Genomic DNA, 22308 nt, shown 5'->3' on the forward strand with positions numbered 1-22308 from the left:
TATCGAGAATGATTTAACCGCGCTGTAGAGAACACTTTTTCAATATGTGAAATTTATTCACTTAAATGCTGGATTGTGATACAAGTTAGTATTAATTTGATGAAAATCGTGCACCTTAATCGCCAATCTGTTTGCAACTGTGTATTAATTTTTCCAATAGTTCATTACACAATTTCTTTACAAAGTTTATTCGTGTATTTCGAGCAGTTCATGCAGTCATGCAGTCCAAATTAGTCAAATAGTTTAATATATACGCTGTAGTTTAGTTCATTCTACATCATTTGTGAATTCTCATTTCAATTCATATTCGAAATATTAACTGTATAAACCCAAAATGTAACACAATACCAAGAAATACCGTTTGCAACGTGACAATGCCAGTTGGGTAAGCAATTCTTTTAATGGGCGCCTAGATAGAGCCCAATGAGACCAAAATCTATGGATTTTGATACCGGGGATTTTATCCCGCACAAAACATTCTCTTGATTTTTGAGGTTCATTTTTTAAATTCATTTTAAACATATTTATTTTTGTTATTCATGTGGAAACTTCTGATTGTTTTTCATGAAAAAGACGTTGAAGTATAGATTGCCGTCAAAATAACAGTGTAAAGTGGTTTAACCAATAAGATACAGACTACAATCTTTAACAGGTCCATTTTGCCCTACTCTCCCCTATTTGGACTGGTCAAATGTTAATTTTAACCCATCTAAGTTTTATTTTGACAGCCCTATTAAGCAGGTGCAGGTTCGCCTACTGGGCGTTCGGGGTAATTTTGTCAGTCACCTACGGAGAAAAAAAAAATTTGGCAAAATTAACCATCGGGGATTTTTTTGTTTGTTTTAGAAATAGTGGCTTACCATGTATTTTATTCATTTTATTCAAAATATCCGCGCTCGGCCTCTATTACAGCCTCCACCCGTCTCTGGAACCGGGAACATGCCCTGGCGACAGTTTCGCGGGGTAGGGCCGCGAAAACGGACCTGATTTTCGCCATCAGCTCCGCCTTGGTGTTGCTAGAGGTTCTGTTGATGTCCCTTTCCACCGCGCCCCACACGAAATAATCCGTTGGATTAAGATCCAGGGAGCTGGGAGGCCACACATTCGGCGCGGTGAAGCCGTGCCAGGCTCCACGGGATGCTTTAGCAAGTTGAGCAGCTTTTTGGCGTTCCCCAACCGACGCTCGGGGCCCTTCTCTGTTAACAACTGACCTCTTCGGCGCTTGTAAGAGAAGTACCGGAGGTCGTCATTCAGGGCCATTTTTATAGTGGATGGTGCCACCCCATCTCACGTGCCAACGGCCGAATTCCGATCCCCGGATTTTCCATCACGGATTCGCGCCTGGAGGTCAACCTGGAAAGCGTCGGTCCGCACGCAATTCCGCCGCTGAGAATGTGGTTTTCGTGCTGCCACCGCTTCGTCGTCGTCGCTGTTTTTTTTTCTCAGCTCACTCCGGATCGCCTTCACCGTGTTCAGCGAACACTGCACGCACTGCATCATGTCGCGGTTGTCGCGTCCGGCGCGGATCATCATCAATCGAAAATATTATTTCTATTATGAAATATATTAATTTTCATATAATAAATAAAAAAAAACGTTACAATTTTAATGGTACATACTTTTTTTGAGATCGTTTTGCAAGCTGTCAATTGTCCCCTTAAGATGTCAAATGTCCTCTTTCTTCTATTTCTTCTTGAATGTCAAATCGCTCTACATTACTCGATCTTCTATCTTAAAGGGACCTTGGATAATATCTTCGCTCTGCTGTTATCATAATGCACGTGTGTGTGCGGCGTCGTAATTCGTTACTTAGTATATCTGTCTCGCTTCTTCATGTGTGTACTTTACCGTTGCTCACCTCTTCGCCATCTTTGTTGTTCGCACACTTGCCAGTGGGTGGCCTGCAATTGGAGGAGGAGGACGTGATCGTCTGTTCCGGAGTTTGAGTGTTTTTTTTTTGTTGTTGTGGATTTGGATACGTCGCTGTTTGTTTTGGTGAAATTAAAAAGGCAAGAATCATAAACCGATGTAAAACGCGTTGGCGTATGTGTGTGTATTTTTTTTTTACAAGGAGGGGGAATCTTCGAAAGACTCCCGTTGTCGCACGGGAGACAGAATGACAGTCCTGAAGCCACTCGTATTATCACAAAAAAGCACAGAAAATACGGTCACTTGAGAAACAGATTCAATTCATTTCGTGCACAGATACTCTAAACACTTTCACAATCCGCACAACACTTTTTGCGCATACCTACAGTGTCGGACAAATCAATAGGACCACTTATCAATTTATTATTCACTTATCATATTTCATGACTTAAAGTGAATCAATCTTTACCAAACTTACATTTATTTATTTATTTATTAATTATTATAAAGTATCGAGCCTCCATGGCCTACATACACAATTAAAACTTATGTCTTATAAACTATGTGTTCCTAAAATTAGACATAATGCAATCTCGTATGACACTAGAACATTTTGGTATACTAAAGGACAGGTCTATAACATTTGAAAATAAATTAAAATTCTTGGACATCAATAGCAACGGATCCCTAGCACAGAAAAGACGATAACGAAAATCAGTTATTAAAAATTGTCGAGTTCTTAAAGGTCTAGTAGGGACATACAAATTTACATGACTTAGCAATAGAGGTGCATCGATTCTTCCAGTTAATAGTTTAAAAATAAAGATTCCTTTTTATTCAACCATTCTTCTCTTTTTCAAAGTTTCAAGCCCTAACAACTGACACCTCGTATGATAAGCTGGTAGTACGTCGTTATGTCTCCACGGAAGCCGCTTAATAGCTACCCGGGTAAATTTTCGCTGGATCCTCTCAAGCCTCTCAATTCTAGTAACTTGCTCCGGAAACCAAGCAACTGAAGCGTACACAATCACAGGACGAACAAGGCAACAGTAAAGTGATTTTAAACAGAGAGGGTCATGAAACATTTTGCTACTTCTAATTATGTGTCCAAGAGTCCTGTTAGGCCTAGCAATTACGTCGTCAAATTGTTTGTCTAAACAAAGTTTCGTGTCTAAAATAATGCCTAAGTCTCTAACAGTTTTAGATCGAGGCAATAAAGTGTCAGAAAGAACATAATTAAAACATAATGGAGTTCTCGCACGACATCGGAGACAGTCATTAGAATTTAAGTACATTTTAAGGTCATCTGCGTATAGTAGAACCGGGCAGTCAGGTATAGCGTAGACAATGTCGTTAATAAAGAGATTAAATAATAGAGGCCCTAAAATGCTGCCTTGAGGAACACCAGAGACCCTGCTAAATTCACTAGAGATGCAGTCTCCAATCTTAATACGTACTGAACGACGCGAAAGCTACGAATTTAGCCACCTAACTATACTGATATGAAAACCAAGTTTTAAAAGTTTGCTAGTCAAAGTATGGATATTGACGCTATCGAAAGCAGAGAGAAAATCAATATAAACAGTATCTACTTGGAACCCTTTGTCTAGCTGCTTGTAAGTAAAATGCAAGAACTGCACTAAGTTTGTGACGGTGGAGCGTCCAGGTAGGAAGCCATGTTGCAAAGGTGTAAATATGTTAATAGCGCCATGCATTATATGTTTATGGACTAATAATTCGAACAGCTTACTGGGAGCACATAGCATCGAAATAGCTCGATGATTTGAGATGGAAGTTCTGTCGCCTTTTTTGTAAACGGGAAATATCCATGACTTTTTCCATAGGTCAGGGAAGAAACCAGTGCGAAGTGAATTATTAAAAATGGATGCTAGTGGTGAAGCCAATTCATGGATGCATGATACGATCACTATTCCCGGAATGTTATCGGGTCCAGAGGCTAAGGAGGGTTTCAGCTTTGAAGCCATTGAACGAACATCATCGATAGTAAAAGATGGCAATGAAATGTCTACGGAGTCTTGTCCCACGAAACGTAACGCTTCCTCTACCTTCTGGTTTTGTTCGGGAAAGCTCGTACAACTACGCGCAAACAGCTCTGCAAAACCTTTACATATTTCTCGCGTGTCGGTAAATAATCGACCATCAAGTGTCATGCATGATGGGAGGGAAGTACGTTTCATCTTACGGTCCATAAAGTTTCAAAATGATTTTGGACAAGCCCGAATGGATATCTGGACACGGCGGATGTAATTAGCATACAATTTTCGGTTATGAAACTTGAAGATCCTTGCAGCCTCCAGGAAAGTGCTTCTATGGGCTTCATTGCGTGTACGACTGAATATACGATATGCAGAACGACGCATTCTTTCTAACCTTTTAAGGTATCTAGTGCACCATGGTTGTGAATTTGTAAATATTCGTTTAGGTACGAATTGTTCAATGATGTTTGACTCTGTTGACGTTAAGTATTCAGAAGCAGCTTCTAATTCTATGTTTTGAAGTCTAGTCCGATCAGTCTCCCTCAACGCTTGCTTTATGCTAACAAAATCAGCTCGGGCAAAATTGTAAGCAGACTAGCTGGCCCGACGAACTGAGTTATTCCGAAAAAAAAACTAAAATATTCCATTATTGCTTTTTTACTTGGGATAGTTATATCGTGCCCGTATCCCCTCAGGATCCGATCATCGAGTGTAAAACGCCAGGCACCTCACACCAAGTGTCAAAGTGCTGTATACAACACAACAACAATCGTGCTCTTTGTATGGAAGTTAGAAAATCATTATTAAATTAAGTTTAGTGCAACATATGAACGATTTTTAAGTCTTAAAACCTATTCTCATACCATCATAAGGTGTGTGCTAAGTTTCGTTGAAAATGATCCAGCCGTTTCGGAGTTTGCTCGCAACAAACACCGTGACACGAGATTTTTATATATATAGATACAGCACCAGGCAAGACTATGCCGGAATTATCGTCTGAACTAGTGTGGGAGTTCTGCAGCGTGATTTCCAGTGGTGGATGGTGGTTATCAACCGGAACAATCGCGACAAGGGGGACAGTGACTGAGTGCATAGGCACGCTATTTTCAAGCTCATTTGAGACGAACACAAGATCCAATTGTCTTCTTGGATCATTTACTATCCCACTAATTTGTTTTAAGCAATGATAATTTATCAAATCCAAAAAGCGAATTTGACCAGGCACAGATGACGCGGGTTCATAGTGCCTATCGATAGCACGCCAGGCGATCATTGGTTGGTTGAAGTCACCCAACAGACACATCGTATCGTTGTCGTTCATAGAAGCACTCACACTATCAAGAGCCTCGTCGAAAGCAGTCATAATTGCAGTATTTGTACTAAGATCAGGAGGGATGTAACTTACACCAACAAAGATTTTACTTGAAGGCTGCAGGATTTTAACCCAGCAGTGTTCAATACACGTTATATTGGTGTGCACAGGAAGGCATTTGAGACGTTTGGAAACAGCGATCAGGACACCACCACCAATCTGTCTGACACTGTTATTAGCATTTCTATCGCTTCTATAGATAGCGTATTTGTCACAGATTACCTGCTGCGATAGTATTGTATCATCAAGCCATGTTTCTGTGAGAACAATAACATCGTGATCAAGCTCACTAGAAGCAATGTAAACATTCTCAAGTTTAGTGCGTAGTCCATGAACGTTTTGGTAATATATGGTAAGGTCATTATTATGCCGGTTTAGTGTTTGGCCATTGTTTACAATAGTGGTCTCTGCGTGCGTCGATACAGTTGAATGTGGAACGAAAAGAAATGGTAGTTGAGTATAGCACTGCTCGGTAGAGCTTTGGAGTTTTTTCGGTCGACAAATTCCCGGATCGGAAGGCCACTTGGCCAGGTTGCTGGATTCAGTGCTTTAGTACGGAGCGATGCTGGTATTAGCACTTTGAATGATAAGAAGGTAACTGTAGATAGGTCAGTGTCCTTACGCCACAAACAAAGGACCAAAACATCATCAGTGCCCAAAAAGTGCTTCACTATTTTTTCGACTTTTCCTTTTGTGGTGTCAGTAGAGAGACGCGAAATGTATAGTGCTTGTAGTTCGGAGCTTGAACGACAGCAGGAACAATGTTAAGTGCGTGTGTGGGTTAAACACTTGCATTAGTGCCAGTTATAATTAACGGTGGTTCGGGAATGTTGGTCAATTCCTTGTTGACTGATCTATTGTAGTGCTGTTTGTTGCTATTGTTGCTGTTGTTCAATCTTGTTTGATCTTCTGGTGTTTTTGTTTTGGTTACATTAGAAAATAGCCTTTTCGCATGGATCACTCGCCTCATTTTAGAAGGCTGGCTACTAAGCGGTGTTGCTGAGTGAGCTTGATTAACAAGAGTAAAACCGGAGCGAATCTCTTTTATGAGTGGTTCAAGTGCTGTTTTAAAGCAATCAGAAGCAGCCATTAATGCCGTTTGCAAGCCCATTTGTACTGCCGCATCTCTGATAAACTTTGATCTAGGGTTTGCAAAAACGTTGTTGCACCCAATGCAGCACCAGTGGAGCTGTTTATGTTCGGCAATACTCGTGAGAAGATCCTCTGACAAGTTCGAGCAGCGATTGTGAAATGGTGAGTTGCATAGAGCGCAACAGATGAAAGCGTCAGTAATTTCAGTAGCACAAGCGTTGCAAGTGCGCTCCATTGTGGTTGTAATGCGATTTAAGGTGTGTGCGTGAGGATGCAAAACGAAGACGGAATGATGGCGTAGTTTTCTTTGCAAAGACGCGTTACGAAGTATCACAGAGTTGGCTCAAGAAAACAGCTATAGTACGGTTTTAAGCACATAAACTTCAGGCTGTGTAGGTACACTGGAGGTTTAACGATGGTTTCCTCAACTTTTAACAAAAATCCAGTAGTTGAACAATATGAAATAATGTAAATAATAGGAGAACAATACGAGGGCGCGTATAACCAATCGACTGACGTTTAACGTTTTTGAAACACTATTAGAATGTACATGAAAGCACTATGAGAATGTTTACTTTAACAATGTTTTTAAAGTTTGGTGAAAAGTTAAGAAACAAAAAAGTTATGAGAAGAAATGTAAAAATAACCCAAAAATCATGCGCCAAAATAATAGAGTTCAGAAAATTTCAGAAAATTTGAAAATAATTAGCATTTATTATTATTAAATAACATTCTTCGATGTTATTGAGTTGTCGGATAACTTAACTTAAATTAGTGAACAAAGGTGTGTACATTTTTTTTTGTAGAAACGCTTAGCGTAGTGGCAATTCGCTGTGTTTTTAATTAACATGCTCTAATTTACTAATGTGAGAATATTACGGCACTCGCTTGAGGGTTTTGAGCTCCCTTTGCACTGAGAGACGAAATAGTGGTGAGTACCTTCGTCTATGGGTATAAAAGCGCGTCACAGCGCTGGATCGCTTACACTGTGTTCTAAGCCGTTGCCTAGAACACTTCACACGATCAATTAGCTCGTGTATTTTTGGGTACACTACTTCAAGCGCTTGATTGAAGGAATTCCAACGATGGGCCGTAGTGCACACTTCACACAACAACAGCGTTTAGATATCAAACGTTTGCCCGCTGCTGGGTACTCCTTGCGTAAAATCGCGGAAATACTTGGCCGATCCAAAGCATTCGTGTATAACGCGCTGCATAGCACGGGCACGAAAATACCAACGGGTCGGCCACGCAAGACATCCGCTAGGGATGATGCTCGGATGACGCGATTGTGCAAGGCTGATCCTTTCAAGTCGGCCAGGGCAAGTAGGGACGAGCTGCAACTTTCCGTAAGTGATCGGACAGTGCAGCGTCGCCTATTTGAAAACAACCTGGTCGGCCGGAATCCCCGTAAAGTTCCGTTGCTTCGACGGTGCCACGTTCAAGCCCGGTTGCAGTTTGCTCGAGAGCACTACGACTGGGCAGGTGAAAACCTGAACAAGTGGCGAAATGTACTGTGGTCGGACGAGTCCAAAGTGAACTTGGTTGGTACGGATGGGAAACGCTTTGTGCGTCGTCCAAAGAATACCGCCTACCGGCCACAGTACACTTTAAAGACCGTGAAGCACGGCGGAGGCAACATAATGGTTTGGGCATGTTTCTCTTGGTACGGTGTCGGTCCTATCTTTTGGATAAAAGATATCATGGACCAACACCGATACTTAAACATCATCCAAACTGTCATGTTGCCTCATGCAGAGTGGGAGATGCCATTGAAATGGCAATTCATGCATGACAACGATCCAAAACATACTGCAAAAGCGGTTAAAAAATGGTTTGTTCAAAAAATTGACGTCATGAATTGGTCTGCACAATCGCCTGACCTGAATCCGATCGAGAACCTGTGGAAGATTGTTAAAGCTAAGCTTCCACCGGCAGGTTCTCGAACTAAAGAGAAACTGTGGGAGCATATAGAGAATGCTTGGTACAGCATTCCGCCATGACCCATGACCGGAGAGGAACTGAGTGATGTAAAATTTAACTTTACAGTGTTTTTTGTTGGTCCATGTAGCGTTGTTCGGGATCAGTGCATGCGTCTCTTTATTGAACAATCCCATTCAGACTGACTCTTTCTCATAGACATCTTTTTTGCTGAGGATCTAGATAGTCCCGCGTGGGTGAACTCCTTTGAAACTGCAACACTCGGAATACGAAACGATACGTGAAAACGTTGACGATACCAGGATCTGCGAATTTGTATTGCAGGACTGCGGAACACTTTTTTGGAAACTTTATCTCCTCCCAGGGACAGTTGGTCTATCGCCGCAGAAGATGCGTCGTGAACCAGGGTGCAACTGCACACACGACTCCGCATGAACGACTCCACAGCGTACCGGCCGGGTTGGGTGAGTCGGAGAGGGGGATGGAATATGCTCACTCTTCGTTAACAAAAAAAAAGGACATTTGGTCTGACAGCAAGGATTTTCTAGTTTAAAATTTTCGTCGTTCTGTTAAGGATTTTATTTGACAACTAGGGTAATTTGCCAATTGTAGCTCACTTAACGGAACAGCCAACGTATGTGATATGTTTGAGATATATAATTATGGTAACACTATGGGCGCACATAGATTACCATAGTTAGAAGCAAGATGACGAAGCAGTGAAGTATTTGACAGATACAGATACAAACGCGTCTCACGGACTGCTCAAACTCGTTATGTCCGGAGGAATAACGTAGCCTGTCGTGCATTCGATCGCTCTCTTTGCGTTCAACATTCACCCAGTACGGTTCGATAATAAAGTGTGTTTAAAATAAATAAATTATAACGACTCATAATTATATAGAATCACAATATCCTTGTTATGTATAGCATTATGTGTCTAACATTCATCATTACAGTGTTTCTCTAGCCAGCTCAACACTGTAAGCTTTATTTCCAATACGTAAAATCCCTACTCAACATTGTCAAATCAATATCGAGCAACCAATGACAGATCATTCGAGTTTCCGTTGTTATTATTGAAATGTATTTTACGGGACTTAATTGTTCAGTTCTGTCGTGGAGTTGGCTAGAAAACTAGTATTTATTTCTTGTTTTTATTTTGGGGTTAGTCATGATGATTTAAAGCAAAAAATACTGAGCTTTATTTATTTAAAAATTCAATTGCTGCTCACTTGCACACTTTTCAATACACTGAAACCAACATAGGAGGCCTTCACGATTCTAGCTAGTTTTTTGTATGGAGTTTGACAGTTGGAGGCTGAAATCATGTAAACACTCCATACAAAACCACACAAAAAACTAGCCTGCAATTTTCAGTCTAGATTATTCTAACCACAAAGCTAGAATTTGATTTTGTTTACATTTATCTCAACGTGCATTAAAGAAATCAGGTGATCGAATCTGAAATCAAAGTGTATGTAGTCTAGGTGGTCTCATAGCATTTTTTTATAACCAAATTTGAATATCACTTTTTGACAGAACGAGTGAAAACTTTTGCTCCAATGAGTTTTCTGGAGGCTTGATGAATACTCAAAACACTCTTACAATTTTCATTCAGAAGCAGAAGCGATAAAAATCAGCCTTCTAAATTCATACACCTTGGGATAAGCCCACCTGTATATTATACTCACTTAGATAGCTGCTCGAAAACCTGCTATACAATGCAAACAGCTGACAGGCTGAAATTTCAGCCTACGAGCTTCAAACGGAAAGGGCCCCATACAGGGTTTACCAGTCCAATAAACAACTGTCCACTTGTTTATAACAATAGTCGTTTTGTAACAATAACAAACAAACTGTGCCGAATCCGACCGTTGTGCAATCGAAGGCGAAAATTGTGTTATTAAATTGGACAGAGTAGCTTACACCATCTGACGTGTGTGAGCAAGTGGTAGACAGCGGTGTCTATTCAAAACGACTATTGTTATAAACAAGTGGACAGTTGTTTATTATGCTGGTAAACCCTGTAAAAGAGCCTTAAACATGATGTTTTCCATCAAATCGTGTTTAGGACAATACGAAACGCTGTTACATTACACGCTGGATTTTGGTTCAAGCCGGAATTCCGCAAAATACAGGGTTTACCAGTTCAATAAACAACTGTCCACTTGTTTATAACAATTTCACAACGGTTGGATTCGGCACGGTTTCTTGTGGTTGTTGCAGTATTAACAAAATAAATATTTTGATTTATTTTAATGTATGGTTTATACTGTAGTTTGCTTGACTAATAGAAATGTGTTAGAATATGTTTTGTTTTTGCAAAATTTGGCCTAACAAAACAAACCGTGCCGAATTTGACAGTTGCTAATCGAAAGCGAAAATTGTGTTATGAAATTGGACAGAGTAGCTTATACCATCTGACGTATACTGACGCTTATACCATAGCTGCTCGAAAACCTGCTATACAATGCAAACAGCTGACAGGCTGAAATTTCAGCCTACGAGCTTCAAACGGAAAGGGCCCTATACAGGGTTTACCAGTCCAATAAACAACTGTCCACTTGTTTATAACAATAGTCGTTTTGTAACAATAACAAACAAACTGTGCCGAATCCGACCGTTGTGCAATCGAAGGCGAAAATTGTGTTATTAAATTGGACAGAGTAGCTTACACCATCTGACGTGTGTGAGCAAGTGGTAGACAGCGATGTCTATTTAAAACGACTATTGTTATAAAAAAGTGGACAGTTGTTTATTATACTGGTAAACCCTGTATGTAGCGAATTTGCACATCTGCTGCACGCTAATTGTAAACAAAAAACTGTCAAAATGATGATGTGTTAGGCTGTGCAATAAATAGGATTGAAGCACTCTCTTTGTTCCAATTATTAAGACCGGGGTACATTTACCGTTCTCGCTAGTGTAATTTCGAATTTCACTAGCGCATCTGGCGACTGCCTACCGAAGCATTTTGCCAAACAATTTTTAGCCGGTTCAGAAAATATGCTATTTTTCCATGTTTTTTTATTCTGCACATGTTCTGTTCTGCATGCATTTCAGCCAATTTCGTAACAAAAAAAGCCGAAAATAATATTTAATTTAGAGATCCGGTCATTCCCTCGACGACAAAAAAAGCTTCCATCAGTCGCCGCCAGATGCGCTAGTGAAAATCAAAATTACCCTAGCGATTACGGACAATGTACCCCGACCTGTAAACTGTTGATTGAAATCACTGTTTTTTTTACAAAAAATCCAAATGTTTGCTACCGAATCGTGAGAAATACAGTGAACCCTCTCTTATTTGAGAGGCGATGGGACTGTCGAATAAGAGGGGTTTTCAAATTCCAGAGGTGGAAAGTGTATGAAAGGTCCATCCAAACAAGAAAGAGACAGAACATTTAGTATGCAGCCTTAACTGTTGCTATAGGAAACTGCGAACAGGATTGCCAATTTGAGCATACATCATTCAATAACCATGGCAACACCATACACAAATAAGAGGGACACAGATTTCAGAGGTTTTCCAAATTAGAGGAACAAAAATGTACTGGAAATCAAGGGACTGTGCAAAATGTTCAAATAAGAGAGGTTTTTCAAATTGGAGAGGTGTCAAATAAGAGAGGGTTCACAGTAATTATATTTGTTTGATTACAAATAAAATATTATAATAATAAAATAAAAGTTGAAGTGATTCACTGGGCGAAATAAACCTTAATTTGTGATGTACGAATCCATTCGTTTTGATAAAAATCGATCAGTTTTTTTTTCAAATGTGTTTGAAAAATCGAAAAAGTGCTCTTAAAATAAATAGTAGAATATGCGGCAGCAAAGCTCATTATTTAAGGAAAAATGCTAACTTCCATCAATGTTTTTAAATATTTGGATAAACAACAATTTATACGCAGTGTGCAATCATTGGGCGGTTTATAAGAATGTTTTGTAAATTTAAATATCCAAATGACAAATACGTTCCTTTCAATCCATTGTCGGGGAAAAGGTAGGATTCATTATCGTCAATAATTAATTCAATTATCATGAATTGTTAATCAATCATGTCATATTCTTTACATTTTTTGACTCTTCGAGATGAATCTATCCAAGGAAAAAATCTGTAGGATTGTTGTGGGTAGCCGTGCCGACCCTTGGTCTTAACGTGGCAGTTGCGCTGTCACTGGTCAACGTCCAGGAGGACGACAGTGTATCACGCACACTGTCGCACACATTGTTGCACGCACTAAGCGTGCGAGGATTAGTGTGTGTCGGCGCCAAGCGATTATAGTGTGTGGAACGGCCAATCAAGCAAGAGCTCTCGGCAGGAGCGCTCGGGGCGGCTGGTGCCCGGTCACCGCATATGTACTTTTAAAGTGTTCATTGTTCGTGTCAGTTATGTTTATTTATAATGCACGTTTATAAATGTAATGAATAAAAGGCGAAAGTTTAATACATAACAAAGATATATGTGAGATTTGGTTGCATAATGCTCTCTCACCATGAATGGTAAATTACAGTAATAAGTAATTCAACCGTCAAAAGTAATTTAAAGTAATAAGTAATTCAGGCATATATTTATAGTTACAGCCTGGATATTCCATAGGATACACGTTGAGTTAATTCCCAATGGTGAATATCTCGGAACTGTAGGTCGCTTGAATATGAACCTTAGAGAAAATTCACTGTACTTTAATATGTTTTTAATATGAAATAAGTGTTGTTTCTTTATAATGTAAATGTAGTGTTATTGTTTGTAATTTTTTACTATAACTCTCTTTCTTTATTTTTTCATTTATTTTCATTCATTAGGCAAAACTCAAATTTTTCATGTTGTGAACACGACAACAGGTGCACGTACTGCTGGAGTTACAGCCATGAAATCATTTGTCACAAAAGATATTAAACTTAGTGGTTTGTCAAACCATAGAAAGGAAGCAATAGGTTTATCTTCCGACAGTTTTGTCGATACAGCAAGCAATGTTAGCTCCACGGCCGTTATTGGTGGACAGGTAAGATTTTTTCATTACAATTCATTTTATCCTAAAATAACTAAAATGTGAAAATTAAAATTTGATTGACTATTTTTTCATCAATAATTTACTATTTGTAACACGTCACAAGTACATTCTTAGTACTCTAAGCATTTACGCATTTACAGGGTTTTCAATGATATTATTGACATGTTCAGCGAGTTGTTGATTCGTTTGAGCATATAATATAGCATATAGCAAAAAATATGACTCTTTCAGCGAGATATACGACCTTAGCAAATTTTTTGGATCGATCCAGCTGTCATGTTGGTGTCATTTGACACTTATTTCGCCGCCAAGGTGTTCATTTTACTGGTCTTTTTGAAAACTGGTATACAATGACACTCACGAGCACTATGCAACAAATGCTACAAATGAACTATGCTACAAAAATTCGATCGTTCCGCTTTGTATGGCGAAAAATCCGCAACGCATTGAGCTACGGAAATTTTAGAATATCAGAATAATTCCTAAATCAAGGTTAATGTTTTTGAAAAACGTTATGTAAAAGCAAGTTGGTAAATGTTTTGGTTTTTTTTTTCAATATTTTGGGTGATAAAAATTATTTATTAAATATAAAAAAATGTTTTGCCTAAACTAAATACTGAACTCGATGGGCATCGACTTCATGTACGAATATAAAAGAAATAGTTATACTGTCAGTTTTACGTGAGCGCCTATTCATTTTTTCCGATTAAAAAATTGTGCTGAGGCCGATAGAATTGTTCGGAAGTAGGCGTTGACATGTTCGGTTATACTGTAGAGCTGTCAGTTTCGTACCCCTTGGACTGCAGCTTGGATGTTTCTTATCAGTAGGTAAACAAACGATTTTCGAAAAATATGTTTGTTTCAACTAATTCATGTATTAAACAGCTTGGGGAATGATTATTTGCTAAGTTTAGGACATTTAAAAATGAAAAATTAAACGCTGCGGCACAGGGTGTAAACAAAAAAATGACAGCTCTACAGAATCGCCGAACATGTCAACGCCTGCTTCCGAACAATTCAATATCTCGCTGAAAGAGTCAATTATATGCTCGAACGAATCAACAACTCGTTGAACATGTTGTTGATTTGTCCTGCAGTTGTGCAAAGTAAATGGGAAAATGGCAATTCAAGGTTTAATGTAAATTGCTATCCTTTTTTGTTACTTAGTAAGGAAGCATTTACACATTAAATTATTTAATATCTAAATTATCCTTGCAGAATGTATCGCTATAAAACTAGGTATAACTATAACTAAAACAGCCTAAAGATTACTACGTTTTTCTAAGTACACCGCCTGCATAACTATAACTATATATACAGAGGTTTTTTTTTTGCGATTTGCAAAAAATCCGGAAGAGGTAGATAAAAAGAGTGAATCTATAAATTGTGCAAAATACGATTTCACTTATTCTTTTTTTCTTCAAATTTTTAAAAACATTTTTGCATACACGACGAATTTTTAAAAGCAGATGGCTACGTGCAGTGTTGCAAAATGTTTTTGTCAATGTTAAAAAAAAGGGCATGCTTTCTCGATCTGTCTGCTTTGAGGGTCTGTTGGCTGGTGTTCCATTCCGATGGAACGAGCGAGATGTGCATTCTGAGCAACAGGCGAGAAGGGCGGTCTGAGGAGCGAGTGGAAAGCTAGCTGTCCGACTGACATTTATTTTGACGACAATTATTTGGATCGGCGGCACCAACAATCGTTGTTCGAATACATCGACACCGACGAGGATTCCGTAAATCCGTGCGATGAAAGCGGGTGGCTTGTGTGATTGGGCGGACAAGAAAAGCGATGAAAGCGAGTTGCTGTTATTCGCCGGACCACGTGAAGGGGGACAGAGAAAGAATAAAAATATAAAGAGAGTTAGAGAGGGAATAATGCTATAATTTTTGTGACCGGATGGAGTGGGTCCGTCGGATGAAATACGCGAAGGAGTTAAGTCGCAAGCCAATAAACTTGTGCGTACAGTAAAATTACCGTGATCACATGTGCGTTGAGACATTACAGCTGGAATGATTAAGCATGTTGATATTGTTGATTGGAATGGTTCGAATCCCTCCGGGGTCGTCCGGGTTCGTTCGGATTCCACTAGTACCAGAATCGGCTGTAGTCACATGCATTTTCGTTGGTCGTTCAATTCGTTGATTCGCTGATTCATTTATCAAATTTCATCCCGATCGGACTACTAGTTCTCGAGACATGCAACTCGAAACACGCGTAATCCAAAACTTCTCAAACTTGTAGGTAAATTCCTTAAGAGTCGATTTACTCAGCCATTTATCGATCCATTAGGAAGTCCGGAAAGGAGAAAATTCCAATGAAGTTCCAATAAAGCAAATCGATAGAAAACTAAGAAAACACCGTATTTTTAGTAAAACACTAAAAGTATTAAACTATCTCGGGCGGTAGTGTCCTGACCAGGGTGGAGACAAAAATATAGGGGAAGAAGGGTGGAAGTAGTTTCGATAATTTAATGTTTTCTTCTGATTGCTATACGTTTGCTATACGTCGCAGATGAAAGCACAATTGTATCACTTGATGTTACAAAGCTGAAACGACGCTGCTAGCAAAATTCTTGCTTTCGCGAATATATCCGCGAAGGGTTAAATTTTGCCACAAAGGAGTGTTTTTTTTTAATTTACATGCTCACAATCATTTTTGTTAGTGGTGACGTTCTTTCGACATGAAATTGCCTATTTTGACAAGAATTGAAGCTTCGCGTTCAGTGTTCACTCTTTCATTCTAAATTCAAAAAATGTCGTTTGATTCGACGACATTTTTTGGCGACATTCATTTGACTTTTATTTTTGAGTGTACCTAATCGCCCTCTCCTTTGTAACATTTATCTTTTAAATTTGTGTACTTCAGCAAGAAGACATGTGAAAATATTTAATTTTTCAGTCACTTACGATCGGTAAAGGCACCGGGCAGTTCTGTATTCAGAACATGAATGTTAATTGACATTCAAACTACATTTTTTTACAGTCATGTCATTGCAAAGACACTGACGCTATATACAGAAACGATTGAGTAAATGTGATGTACGAAAAATGATTTTGACCAGCAGCCTACTGCGGACGTCAACAAAATGTCAACAGTTTGAAATACTGCTCACAATAACTAAATGATTATCAAAATAAAGACAATTACGAAAAATATGTTCACAAGGAATGAAAAAAATGATGGTATGGTTGTCAAAATGTATGCATGAACGCGTTTATACGCCCAAGTATGTGCTTCACTGGTACTGTGGTATAGAAGAGAAAGCAATCGATTATCTAAATTATTAAAACTTGTTGTACTTGTACTCATCGGCAACGCTTGTCATAATAGTAGATACTTTTGTTCTATCAAATGAAAAACCCTGTACTTAAGTCAATATTTTTAGTAATTCTTGTTATTCATATGAAAACAGCTTCGAATCAAAGCTTCATTTACAGGGTTTCGAATCATATATTGCACACAGTTTTTTAGGTATTTTTTACCACTACTACAGGAACACAATACGGCGAATATAGGAGCCATACCACCATTAAGGTACCAAGAAGCAGTCACAAAAATATGATTTTTATCGTAAATTTGTTGTGTTTGGTGGTAAAAATGACTTTGATTGTGAAGATAAAACTTATTTTAATTGCTATGTGTTGAAATATTGGAGCCCTTTCCGTTTGAAGTTCGTAGGCTGAAATTTTAGCCTGTCAGCTGTTTACATTGTATAGCAGTTTTCGAGCAGCTATCTAAGTGGGTATAATATACAGGTGGGCTTATCCCAATGTGTATGAATTAAGAAGGATGATTTTTATTGCTTCTGCTTCTGAATGAAGATTTTAAGAGTGTTTTGTGTATTCGTCAATCTACTAGAACGCTTGTTTGAGCAAAGTTTTCACCGGTCCTGTAAAAAAGTGATGTTCAAAATTGGAAATAAAAAATGCTATGAAACCACCTGGACTACATACATTTTGATTCTAGATTCTAGATTCTAGATTGTTTTGTCATTTTTTGTCATCTCCGTGGCCATACGCTATATCAGGGTTACGTTTGAATAAAAGCTCATGTACAAGCCCCGCGCGCGTTCATACAAGTATCTTGATCTTTGAATGGGATTAAACCGAGTTCAAGCCATTTGTCTTACGACAATAGTTAAGTGGGTTCGGACCTAGGACTGTGTAGGAACGAGGTCAAATATTAGCCAAAATTGGTTTGGTCATCTTGGATGCCACAGCAGAAAGCCCTTGAAAATTCATCAAACCCTGTAACATATATATTTACTAAAGGCATACATACTGTTAGATGTAACTAACTACAAACATTCTAAGAATTATTTGTACAGGACGCTCATCCTGTAAAATTAATGAAAGAATTAACAATATTCTTGTGTTTACCAGCCCGTTTTATTATTAAAATCATAATTAAAATTTGAATCGAAAAGGGCTTTAGATGTCAAACTATTGTAACGAACTTATGGCTACTTGTCAAATCGTTCTACATTACTTGACCTCGTTCCTAATAATATCACCAATCCGTTCACACAAGCTGTGTGAGTATCATCTCAGATCATCACAGTCGAGTAAGGGAAACCGGGGCAAAATGGGTTTGTTAAGCAGTTTACTGAATATTCTTTTGAATATGCCATCAGCGAACAGAAAATTTTACCAAATGATACTTTTTGAAGCATCGCATTCTAGGTTCACGCTTTCATTCGATAATCACGGAAAAAATATCATTTGACACGATGATATTTTTCTGCTACATTCATTTGACTTTTTGAGTTTTCCGTACCGTATTCACGAAAATAACGACCTATCCGTCGAAATAAAGAATGTCCTAGTACGCTAGGTCGTTCATTCCCGCCATACAAATATGAACATGAACTGTAATACCAGGACGTTCACAAAAAGATCGTCCTACCATATTTACCATATTTTCTTCAACTGAAATAAACGAATGAATCGCGATTCATGTTCAGTTCATCTGAATGAAGGAACTAGTACGTTCAGTTTCATGGAAATAAACCGAATTGCCCAAGCCTAATATCTACACTATTTATTTATGGATTAAAATTGCCACATAGCCTGAACATAACTTAAACACATGAAAAAAGTGTAGAATAAAAGTAGATGTTTTACGAAAAGCTATTTTGACACGCGGTGTAAAATGGGCATATGTAAACAAACTGTGAAATGTGAAAACACTGGGCCAATATGCGCACGTTTCGTGCAATGTATTTTCGTTCTATCTTTTGTTTTGCTGGTCAGAAAAGCCCTTAAAATTCTTCCAAAAATATTTTATCAAAATTAAAACAGTTTTTACATGTTTCAATCTACAAAATCGAATGATTTGAAGCTGTGCCTGTTACCATTATTGAGGCGACAAATACAACACCATAGTCTCACCAAGCGTCGAATGTCACAAGCATCTGCCCATTTTGCCCCAAGCGTAACTGTCCATCTTGCCCCATTTTTTGTATTTTTTTTTTTGGTATATTAGTAAAAATACGCATTCAATCGCCTTGACAAATTGTATAGAAATATCATATCTTTAAAAAAATATCATGTAAAACTTAAACGCATCCATGTGACACTGGTTTAAACTTATTTTTGATGTGACAAAAATTACATCAATATGCTACTAAATCTTTTTCGCATTTTTCGTGGTTATTTGTTTTTGAAGGGTTATGAAACTTACATGGTGTTTATAGAACACTCCAATGAATACATTTTGAGCATTGAAAATTAGAGGGTGCCCATTTTGCCTCGCTTTCCACTATTTCTAAATTATTTGCCCCTTTACGCACTCAATTTATGGATTTCATCGGGTGAAATTGGAATCATCTTATCACATTTCAGAATTTTACGATGCCTTTGGTACGAAAGCTCTCTCCTGGACAAAAAATAATCCCTGTTGGTGGCAAACCCAGTATGTTTTTCAAAATAGTCACACTTTGAAAGAAAATGATTTATATTATTTATTTTTCTACAGAATTGTTTCTTCCTACATCACCGTCTAACAAAAATGCAAATGGCAAAGTAGTTCTTACCCCAAAAGTGGTTAGTGTTTGTTTATTATAATTGATTTTGCCCTTTATGTTGATTGTATAATAATAGCTATTTGTTTTTCTTTACAGTACAAGGTTATCTCCACGTCTTCTTCATCACATTCTGTCAGTAGAAATTTAACATTTTCTCCTTCTGCAAATAGTTCTTTACAAACCAACGCAACAGCCGGTCATACAAATAATACAGTTTTTGCTAAAACATTGAGTATGGGTGCTTCCAATCGAATTCCCTCTTCTCCAGTAATGACGAAATCATCATCATTGACCGTGGTCAGCAACCCATTTAGCACCACGGTGCGATATAATGGCGACAGTAAAACTGCATCTATTTTAAATAAACCACTGAATACAATCAGCGAAATAGTGTCGCTTGAAAAAGGAGTCACCAAAATTGCAACAATTTCTAAGAGTTATAGTGAAAGTGGGAATGATTCTCCACCCTACCTTCAGCTGTCCAGTGCATCCGCAGTAAAATCCCTACAATCGAATCACAGTTATAAAGACCACCAACAGCAACAGCACTCATACAGTAAAAAAACATCTACAAGTCAAATCCATACTCCTGCATCTCGACGCCAGAAAGCGGATAAAGCAGGACGAGGTTTGCGACATTTTTCAATGAAGGTATGTGAAAAGGTCAAAGCAAAAGGAACCACCACCTATAACGAGGTAGCCAATGAATTAGTCGCAGAGGAAACTCAAAATCATAATCAAGGAGTTGATCCCGGAACATATGACCAAAAAAATATCAGGCGACGTGTTTATGACGCTCTAAACGTGTTGATGGCTATGAAAATTATTTCCAAGGAAAAAAAAGAAATTCGTTGGCACGGTTTACCAACGAGTAACACTTTACAGGAATGTGAGGAATTAGAGAAAGAAAATGAAAAAGCCCGTCGTCGGATTGAAATAAAACAACAACAACTTCTTGATCTGGTTCAACAGCATGTCGCTTTGAAATCTCTAATTGCACGCAACAAAGCAAATGAAGAACGAGGGCTGATACCTAATCCCAATTCTGCGGTGCAATTGCCATTTATTATCGTAAATACTGATAGAAAATCTAACATTAATTGCAACATTTCAAATGATAAGTAAGTTGGAGAGTGTTTCATCTTTATTTATGTACGTACCTTTGCAACTATTTTCGACTAATTTTTTCTTCTTACATCTTTACACAGATCTGAATATTCCTTCAAATTCGAAGATTCCTTTGAGATTCATGATGATGTACAAATCTTAAAGCGTATTGGATTATCATTAGGTAATTATTCAGAAAATAATTCTATTTATGTATAACTTATTCTACATATATTATGTAACGTGTGTTGGTTCTGGAATCTAGATCATGGTCAGGGATGAATCAAATCGGGTTTTTCCAATTAAAGGAAAACATCCACGAGTTTTTACCTGGTAAAAAACGGTATTTCCGGGTAAATTGGGTTTCTTCATTAGTTCAACAGATAGTAAACCCCCAGCAAATAATTAATTGAATGACTAAAACTACCTATTGCATGGAAATTACATTCCATCAGCTGGATATTTTGGCTGGTAATTGCGTAATCCGATTTACGAGGAAATTCGAGATACGCGGTTTATTCTCGGTTGCCAATAATAGCGTATCTTGGGGACAGCATGTACTAATAAAATTCATTAACATTTTCTTTTCTCTTCTTTTTTTCTGTTTCAAATTGGCTGTTATGGTTCTTTTATTCAACTTAAAAAAAGTCGATGAAACCACTTTTTTTACCTTTGACATAATAATTATCATTTTAAAAAAATCATTACATTGTGAGAATACCTGATCGCGCTTGCGGCGAATCAGTGTTTGTTTACATATTTGTCAGGCGTTTACACTTTGCGATGTGATCTGCATAATTCATCTTAATTAAGACGTATTTGTATTCTGACGTGCTACTTTATTGGCCCGAAATAATGTTCACGAACATATGTCTATTCCGCCGAATTCATTTTCATCCATTATACGGAGTCTTTTCACAGATGATCTTAGGATCTTAGAGGAGCAGGTTGAAGTGCTAATAACTCAATAAATAATCGAGTAGAAAAAAAGCGCGCTTAATTGAGAATTTACGCCGCTCGAAAAAGTATGAATGGCGACCGATAACGCTTTGACGATGCTCGATTGGCTGGAGGTAACCTCTGTATTGTAAACACAAACACAAACACAAACACAAACACAAACACAAACACAAACACAAACACAAACACAAACACAAACACAAACACAAACACAAACACAAACACAAACACAAACACAAACACAAACACAAACACAAACACAAACACAAACACAAACACAAACACAAACACAAACACAAACACAAACACAAACACAAACACAAACACAAACACAAACACAAACACAAACACAAACACACAAACACACAAACACACAAACACACAAACACACAAACACACAAACACACAAACACACAAACACACAAACACACAAACACACAAACACACAAACACACAAACACACAAACACACAAACACACAAACACACAAACACACAAACACACAAACACACAAACACACAAACACACAAACACACAAACACACAAACACACAAACACACAAACACACAAACACACAAACACACAAACACACAAACACACAAACACACAAACACACAAACACACAAACACACAAACACACAAACACACAAACACACAAACACACAAACACACAAACACACAAACACACAAACACACAAACACACAAACACACAAACACACAAACACACAAACACACAAACACACAAACACACAAACACACAAACACACAAACACACAAACACACAAACACACAAACACACAAACACACAAACACACAAACACACAAACACACAAACACACAAACACACAAACACACAAACACACAAACACACAAACACACAAACACACAAACACACAAACACACAAACACACAAACACACACTCACT

At 38.1% G+C, this 22308-nt stretch overlaps 1 protein-coding gene and 1 long non-coding RNA gene across 4 annotated transcripts in view; one reads left to right on the forward strand and one right to left on the reverse strand.

Moving 5' to 3' along the window:
* The window catches only part of LOC120900224 (transcription factor Dp-1), a 48373-nt gene that overhangs the window by 20943 nt on the left and 5122 nt on the right, over positions 1 to 22308 (forward strand). For 2 of the 3 annotated variants that reach the window (XM_040306936.1, XM_040306935.1), the window contains exons 2-6: positions 13078 to 13277; positions 19134 to 19203; positions 19267 to 19334; positions 19412 to 20436; positions 20524 to 20606. In XM_040306936.1, coding sequence (XP_040162870.1) covers positions 13143 to 13277; positions 19134 to 19203; positions 19267 to 19334; positions 19412 to 20436; positions 20524 to 20606 — 1381 coding nt within the window. In that variant the 5' untranslated portion in view covers positions 13078 to 13142. The remainder of the gene's footprint in view (positions 1 to 13077; positions 13278 to 19133; positions 19204 to 19266; positions 19335 to 19411; positions 20437 to 20523; positions 20607 to 22308) is intronic. The other variant, XM_040306937.1, reaches the window with a different exon arrangement.
* LOC120900226 lies at positions 117 to 1750 on the reverse strand. Its single transcript, XR_005739174.1, has 3 exons — positions 1620 to 1750; positions 861 to 1551; positions 117 to 786 (listed from the first exon to the last, which is right to left on the reverse strand). It is a non-coding gene; the product is annotated as an uncharacterized LOC120900226 (long non-coding RNA).

Source organism: Anopheles arabiensis, chromosome 3, assembly GCF_016920715.1.
Source record: "Anopheles arabiensis isolate DONGOLA chromosome 3, AaraD3, whole genome shotgun sequence".
NCBI lineage: Eukaryota > Metazoa > Arthropoda > Insecta > Diptera > Culicidae > Anopheles > Anopheles arabiensis.